Below are 8203 nucleotides of genomic sequence, written 5' to 3' on the forward strand. Positions count from 1 at the left end.
TTTCCAACATAGGAAGGAAAACGTGACTTCACAATGGAGAGGCTGGCAGATGACAGCTTCCCCCAGATCAAGTCTAACAAGTCACGTGGAGACTGAGCCAGGGGACAAGCAGGTCACATCCCCTCTGGTTTTCACCCCCCCAGACCCAGCTGATATTTCTGAGGAAAACATTAGATCAGCCCAAATGGAGGGACAGCGTAACAAACATCCACCGGAATCCCGCGTTCTCAAGGTCACGGAAATTAAGGGATGACTGAGAAATTGGCCGAGCAGAGGTGGCAAGGGACGTGTCGAGCAAATTGTCAGGTCCTGATGTTGGTTTCTTAGGTTTGCAAATGTTCAACTGTGCAGACAGGGGAGAGGGAGAGACGGAATCTGTACACTCTTTGCAGATGGTCCCCAAATAGCTAGGACCTGTGATTACTACTGTATGTGACAAAAGGGGAGCTGTGGATGATATATTGATATGATATAATAAATCATATATAGGCCTCCCTGGTGGCACAGGGATTAAGACCCAGCACTATGAAGCTATCGGCAGCCACTACAGCCTCAGTTCGATCCCCAGCGAGGGAGGTGACCCACAGGGCGCAGCAGACCTCTCCTGTCTTACCCGCTGCTCCCCTCAGCAGTGTATTTCAAGGGATCCACCTGTTCTGCTCCCAACTCTGTCTCTGGTGAATCCCCTCACTCCCCCACCTCTCTGGCCTACACGCCAGCTCTTGTATGCATAAGTAAATAAAATGAATCTTTAAAAATAAATCACATATAGTAAGTGATATGCTATATAATAAATGATGTAATTTAAGGATTATATGATGGGGAGATTACAAATGTAGCCTCAGGTAGTTCTGAGAGAGGGCGGCAGAGATTTGCTACAGACACATGGAGAAGGTGGACTGCAGAGGCAGAGACTGGAGAGAGGCAGCCGCTAGCCAAGGAGTATTGGGGGCTGCCAGAGCTGGGAGGGGCCAGAGTAGCCCCCCCGGAGACTCTCCACTCCTGCACCGAGCTCAGCCCTGCAACACTTGGGTCTAGGCCCAGTGGTACTGATTTCCAACTTCTGGCTTCTAGAACTGAGAGAGAATAAATTGCTGTTGTTTTAAGTCCCTGTGGAAATTTGTTACAGAAGCTATAGGAAACAAGCACAGGACTAATAAATTCTCTTTAATATAAGCCTATTTGAATCTGATATTTTGTACGTTGTAGCCAGAACCAACCTAGCCCATACACAGCCTCTGTCACCCTCTGCTGTTTGTGAGGTAAAGGCCACAGAGAGCAAACCCAGAGACCCTCCTGATCCCCAGCAGGGGAAACGGGTGGGGTGGGCATGGAGCGGCTCCAGGTGGCCACACCCTCCAAGCAAGGCGTCACCAGAGTTTATTTACAGATGAGTCACAGCAGCCAGGACCCACGCACGCTCTGGCCAGAAGACCCCGTAGGTTAGGTGCCGACACCCACCCACAGCAGGGCCTCCCCGGCCGGACCCCTGCTCGGAGGACTAGGAGTCCACGTGAAAGGGAGAGGACGCCTGTCCTTGGCAGAAACAGAGGCCACCTGCTGTGACCCCACGCCAGAGAAGACACTACCTTCAGTCCTAAGAGTGGACACGAGATGTGAGGACAGGGGAGACCTTTTCGAGCACATCTCCGTGGACTCTCGATGGCAGGGCCACAGAACACAAGTCTCAGCTGCCGCGGCTGCAGCCCAGAGATGCTGCAGGCCTCCTCCAGACCTGTCCAGGAGTCGGGCATGGAGCTGCGGTCCCAGACCCTCGTGCCCGTCAAGCGGGGGGCTCTCCCAGTTTGCTGGTGGCACTTGTGAGCCGCTTGTTCTCCCGGAGGTTCCGGAGGCGGGCGCTGAGGCTGCTGATCTCTTCCACGTAGGCCTGGGGCACCCACCCCTTCTCACCATCTGCCAGACGGACCCCCTCCAGCCAGCCTAGGACACAGGCCAGAGGCGGTGTGAGTGGCATCAAAGGGACCCCAGGGCCAGGGCTGGGAGGGACACCAGGGCTTGCTGCAAGCCCGTGGGTGGAGGTGACATCATCTCAGAATCTCCCGGCTCCGGAAGGACGCTGCCTGGAGCAGTCTTGCAGGTGAACTTCTGACCTGCTTTTGCTGACATCTTCTGACTAGGGTATTTCCAGTGTCCCCCACCATCCATTCTTGCGCCCACAGCTTTACTGCAGAGAAGTTCCTCCTCTGGGCTAACCTGACTCCTGCATGCTGTACGCATCAGCCCTTGCACACCCTTCCCTGTTATGTCTCAGGAACCGGCTCCCTCCTGCCCACTCAAGCCCGGTCTGTCCGGGAGGCTGCCCCAGAGGCTCCTCTCACCGTCACTGGTCTGGGTCCTCACGGCCAGGATGTCTGTCTTCTCCAGAGTCAGCTCATCTGGCTGCAGGGCCTTGTATGTCCGGACACACTGAACCTGGGGGCGATCTGACAGCCCCGAGGGTAAGCGGGTCCCCAGGGCAGGACGGGACAGGGGTGGCATGGGGGGCAGTGCGAGAAGTAAGGGGTGGAAGCGTGGCCACTGCTACTCTGCCCGCCCCCTGTCCCTCCTCTCTTACCTCAAACACCGATGTGAACCCCTCCCTGGCTCTGCTTCCTGCTTCTGTGCCCAGGGCTCTCGCCTCCCTAGCTCAATTCAACACTCTGTCCCTGGCCACCTCCAGGCCAATGTCCAGCTGCCCCCAAGCTCCACAGAAAAGTAATGCCCCCTCCATATGCTCTCTGACGCTAGACTACGGCCACCTCCAGTCCATCCTCAATGGGGAGTCAGGTCGTATAAACTCCCCCACCCCAAAAGCCTTGAGGGCTCCCCACCGGTCCTGAATAAAATCTAAAGCCCCCGGAGCCCACAGAGCCCTAGATAAGGCAGCACTGTCCCCAGCTTACCTCCTCCCCCCCTCTCCTCCTTGCTTATGAAGTTCAGCCTCACTGGTCGCCTCACCATTGCTCAAAAACTCAAGCTCCCTCCTGCCCCAGGGCCTTTGCACGGCTGTTCCTTCTTCCAAGAGAGCTCTTCCCCAGTTCTTTCCATGGCTACCTTTCCTCATCCTTCAGGAACCTCTTTGGAGTGTGAAACTCACGCCCCCAGCCCAAACAGGACTCCTGGTTCAAGTTAGAGGATGTCCTCCAGTCCGGGTCCACTGCATTTTCTATCAGTACATGGTGGGGGCCCTCCCTGGTGGCGCAACGGGTTAAGTGCAGCACTATGAAGATAGCCGCAGCCATCTCAGCACGAGTTCGATCCCCAGCCACGGAGCTGACCCACATGGTGCAGCATGATCCTCCGTTTTCTCGGCTATGACACCTCTCCTGTCTCGCCCGCTGCTCCCCTCAGCGTGTCTTTGTCAATCTGCCTGTTCTGCTTCCTACTGTCTCTGGTGAATCCTCTCTTGTACCTCAGTTCTTGCATGCATAAATAAATAAATCTTTAAAAAAATAAAAGAAAAATAGTACAGGTGGGCTGGCGGTGTCAGGAAAACATGGTCTTTGAGACCAGACCTGGCTTGAATCCTCGTTCTGCTCCCTACTGGTTGTGTGACCTTGGCCAAGCTACTTCATGTTTCTGATCCTCCGTTTTCTCGGCTATGACACATGAATCTGCCACGTGCAGCTGTCAAGAGGGTTAAATAAAATAAATGCACCTACAAGACCCCTCGCACAGGCCCAGCACATGGCAGGTCCGGGTGGGAAGGACTCTGCTTCCTTCCACTTCCTCAGCTCAGCGCTCACTCCCCTGCTCAAGCTACCCAGTGCCCACTAGATCAAGGTCTGCCATGGCTGGGCTGTGCCCTGGCAACCAGCCTGTCAACAAGGCCGCCCACTCACCCTGCCACCCCATGGCCCCCGGCCACCTGGTTCCTGTCCTCTTTGCAATTACTACAGCCCCACTCAGCCACTTTCTGGTGGGTAACCCTAGATAAAGCTCTCCACCTGCGCGTCTCTGTGTTCTAACTGGCAAATGGGCTGTGGCGTGAAACAGGAGGCTCCAAAAGGCTTTGTCATGTGAGGGTGCTGCCTGTGGCCGGCTCCCACACTCAGAGCCTCGAATTCTCCCCCAGATCTGGGGGAGGAGTGGTCACTGCTGCCCCCTCTGCCCATCCCACCACTCTTCCCCTGAAACAGCCCCAGATGAATCCTGCCCCCGCCCCCTGGCTCTCGCTGATGCGCTCAGGACCGGAGGGAAGGAGACGAGACAGAGGGCTCAAGCCCAAGGGACGTGGGCTGGGCGGGGCTGGGGGCAGCCTGCTACCTTCCCCCTCGCTGATGACCTCCTTGTCCTCCTGGGGGCTGGAGGGGCACATGGCTGAGATCCATCGCTGCTTCTCACTTCTAGGGAGGCGGAGAGAGTTGTCACCACAAGCTGAGTGCATTCCCCCGGGACCTGGGCGCTGGGGTGATGCCCAGACCCAGAAGCCCAGTCGTGTCTCCCATTCGGTGCCCCGCCCAGCTGCGAGCAGACCCTGAGCCTCCTGGCTGCCAGCTCTGCCCCTGTGCCGCCTTTCCGCAGCTTCGTGCCTGCCTGGGGGTTGGGGAGCTCCTCACCCCATCCCCAGGCTACTCACTCCGTCCGGGCCCTCAGCAGGAACTGGTGCTTTGCATGTTGCCCGTGGAGGAGCTGAAGGAGGAACACGTGGCCAGGGATGCCCTGCAGCTTCAGGCTCAGGTCTTTTACCTGCAGCTCGGCCATCTTGGCGTAGACAAAGACAGCAAACTTCCCCAGCCTGCAGGCCAGAGGAGGGCGGTCAGCCCCTGCCAGCACCCAGCCCCCCACCCCCAGGTGATTCCAATTAGAAGGGAGGCTAAGGGTCCTCTGGGCTCTTGACCCTCCCCAAGGGAGCTCCCGGCAGCCCACCTGACTCGGAAGGAGTCAGGCACGCCAGCCATTCCCCAGCTCCCTGGCGGGAAGGGGTGGGCCGTGGAGACCGGTCCCTGAATCCAGGCGGCCCCCTGACGAAACCTGTGGGTCTTTTGGCTTCTGACCCTGCCGGCATCCAGGAAGGCCGAGCTCTGCTTCTCGCTGGCTGCTATAAGCCGGTGGCTGCCCCTGCCTGGCTCACAGTGCGGGTTCAGTCAGTACTCATGGGAAGGGTGGGCGGGTGGTAGAGGCCTCTCTAAAGAGAACCCCGTGTCGCCCACTGCAAACAGATCCCTTCACTGGCCCTATTCTATGAAACATCCCACCAGGTTGCCCAAGAGGAAACCCAGTCATTCTCGTCATTCTCATCCCTTTCCTCTCACTCACCCCACGCCCACCAGCAGATATGTCTTATCTGTCGACCTTGTTGATGTCCCGGGATCCACTTATCCGCAAGCCCCTGCCACTCTGGCTCACCGGCTTGCACCCACATAGTTGCCAGCACTTCTGGTCCCTCCTCTGCCAGTCCGCCCTCCTAATTGGCCAGGAGTTAAATGTTTCTCCTCTGCTTACTTTCCCATGCTTGCTCGCTCTATCATCACTTTCAACACTCCAACTTCCTTCTCCTGACCTTCCTCAGCCACATTAGAAATTGACATTCCTCAAACACACTGCCAAACCAGGCAGCAGGCCTACTGTGCCTTTGCTATGCCCCCTCAAAACTCCTCCTCTACCTGGAAAACTCCTATGTGTCCTTCAAAACCCAGCTCAAATGCCCCTTCCTCTGTGCAGTTTATTGTGAAGCATGCAGCAACAGAGAATGATATCACGTCAGTATAGCCCTCTGCAAAGCCCTGAAGAGGTGGTTGTTAGGGTGTATTTTCACTGGTATGAACAGAGAACCAGTCTCTCCATCTCTGTGTCCCCCATTCATCAGACGGCCTGGCATAGAACAGGGGTCCAATGACACCTTATAAAATGAGTCAGTCAACCAGGAATGAACTCTTCCCATAGCACGAGATGACAGTCCGTCATCCCATCCAGCCTAAGGCTTACCGCGTGCAACAAGTCTTCTTCATCCCAAACTTCTAATAAGCACAGTTAATACTGAAGGTTCACCATGTGCCAGGCACTGTGCTAACCTCTTTTCATGTACTATCCTCCATCTGAATCTCCCGACACGGTAGTGTCTATTTCAGAGGCGGGAGGCAGGATCGTGGTATGATTAAGAGCGTGGGACCTGGCAGCAGACAGACCTGACCTCCTCTGTGCCCCATGACCTTGAGAATAACACAGGGTCTTACTTCCCACGGGGGTGCTGAGAGGATTCAAGGGAGTCACCCATGCATGGAACATAGGTGTTGACAGTTACCATTATGCCTTGGGCACAGCTAGGGCTCCCGGGTCATGCTCTTAATCTCTGCTCTAATTGGCTTAAGTTCAGAGCAGCCTCAAGTCCGCACACAGTCCAGCCCTTGATTCTCAAGTCCAGAAGATGGCCTTGCTCCATCTGTGCTTTCCTGTGGAGCCTCCTAAGGCTCAGGGCGCGCTGGGGGTGCAGCCTTGCCATGGACTGTAGAGCTCCTGGGCCCAAAGAGGCCTGACTGAGCCCTTTGGTGGGCATGAAGGGAGCCCCCACCCCCAGCACACACCCTCCCCACTCACTCCTTCCGCCGTGAGAGCAGCAAGCAGTCATTGAAGAGGTGCAGATAGACAGCCTTGCTGGACAGCTTCAGCTTGGCAGGGGGAGCCGCGGGCAGAGGCGCCAGTTCCGCCAGCTCCCCATGCCGAACCAGCCAGCGGGCCTGGGAAATCAGCGGGAAGATCTGGAGGAAGAAAGAGGGGGACAGGTCGGGCCCAGGGGCAGCAGGCGAGAGCACGGGACAGGGGGTGAAGGGTGTGAGCAGTCCGAGCCGCCCTTCTGTGCCCGGTCCCCCGACATGCACCTTGCCCTCAAAGTGGATCTTCTTGCTCAGGTGGATGAGCTCCTCTGTCCTCTTCATAGACTGCACACTGGCATTGCACTCTTGCACCAGCTGCGGAGGCCATGGGCAGGTCACCTGCGGCCAGGCTCCCAGAGCCCAGCCTCAGAACCCCGCTCTCAGAAAGTTGGGTTCTCGTAGAGACATGTGAGGGCCCAGGGAGGCTCCTGCCCACCAAGCTCACCTCCTTGAGGGCATTGAAGGCCTTGGTGGCCATGTCTTCATCTTCAGAGCCCTGTGCTGTCCGCTTCAGGATATTCTGGAGGGTGGGGTTGGCGCCATGAGGCCAGCTGTGACCTCCACCTGACCCTGCCCACCCATGACGGCCCGCAGGGGCCACAGAGGACCCAGCCGCAGCATGGCCTGGTGCCCACTAGCTACCTCCACCAGCATCTTGAGGCGGGTGATCCTCTGAAATGGCAGGATGAGGAAGGAGGTGAGGGGCAAACGCTGGCACACAGGAGACTCCTCCAGGCGAGCCAGAATGTTGGGAAACTTCGGGTTTTCCAGGCTGGAAAAGTGGGGACATGCCTCGCCTCATGGGTGGGCACATGTCCTGTGAACCCTCAGCCCAGGACCCCTGCCACCCACTGGCTTCCCAAGTGCCTTCCCGCTTCTCAGCACACCTTTCCGCTCCCCTGGGTTGGGTCTACCTTATCTTGGTCACACAGACCTTTCCAGGATCCCTCTTCTCCCTACCCGCGCCCCCCCCAAACCCTGACCTACTCCTGCCTGGGACTCCCCGCACCCCAGTCCCTTTCAGAGCCCAGCCGTACAGCAGCCGCTGGTAGGTGCGCTCCTGGTACGCCTGGTTGGTGACGTAGGGCAGGTAGACTCTGCGGAAGGCCGGGCAGTGGTACAGCACGACGTCGCACACACTGAAGCGCAGGACATCTGCCTCCAGCCGCTGCTCCAGGTCCTGCAGGAACCTGAAGGAGGGGTCAGCAAGTCGGGGAGCGGTGGGGGAGCGGTGGGCTCCGGAGAGACCACTTGGAGCCCTCTGCCTCCTCCAAGACAGACCAAGCGCTCACCTCTCACTGGTGCACTTGACCTCGGGCAGTTTGGAGAACAGCCACTGCTTGTCCTGTGCCCCCAGACACTCGCTCAGCTCAGCCGAGCCTAAGAAGTGGCCCACAGCCACCGACAGGCTGTGGATGTACGAAGCCTCCGACGTGATGAGCTCAAACTTGGCCTGAGGGAGGACAGACGGTGGGCACGGGGAGGGGACTCGAAAGGGCTGGACCAGCCGCCCCGTGACACTGTCTTGCGCACCCGCCACCCTCCGGAACCTCCTCAGACGCCTCGGCACCGTTTCGCCCCCTCCCTTGGTCCCCCCCCACCCGCAGCGC

At 57.8% G+C, this 8203-nt stretch overlaps 1 protein-coding gene across 1 annotated transcript in view; it reads right to left on the reverse strand.

Moving 5' to 3' along the window:
• Window positions 1-1189: 1189 nt before the first annotated feature.
• The window catches only part of ARHGEF19 (Rho guanine nucleotide exchange factor (GEF) 19), a 9583-nt gene continuing 2569 nt past the window's right edge, over window positions 1190-8203 (reverse strand). The window contains exons 6-15 of the mRNA XM_004679348.2: window positions 7886-8174; window positions 7631-7783; window positions 7236-7365; window positions 7039-7113; window positions 6819-6908; window positions 6538-6698; window positions 4580-4738; window positions 4267-4346; window positions 2340-2444; window positions 1190-1941 (exon numbers count right to left, since the gene is read on the reverse strand). Coding sequence (XP_004679405.1) covers window positions 1784-1941; window positions 2340-2444; window positions 4267-4346; window positions 4580-4738; window positions 6538-6698; window positions 6819-6908; window positions 7039-7113; window positions 7236-7365; window positions 7631-7783; window positions 7886-8174 — 1400 coding nt within the window. The 3' untranslated portion in view covers window positions 1190-1783. The remainder of the gene's footprint in view (window positions 1942-2339; window positions 2445-4266; window positions 4347-4579; window positions 4739-6537; window positions 6699-6818; window positions 6909-7038; window positions 7114-7235; window positions 7366-7630; window positions 7784-7885; window positions 8175-8203) is intronic.

The sequence above is a fragment of the Condylura cristata genome, unplaced genomic scaffold, assembly GCF_000260355.1.
Source record: "Condylura cristata isolate star-nosed mole 26May11 unplaced genomic scaffold, ConCri1.0 scaffold00008, whole genome shotgun sequence".
In the NCBI taxonomy this organism is placed as follows: Eukaryota; Metazoa; Chordata; class Mammalia; order Eulipotyphla; family Talpidae; genus Condylura; species Condylura cristata.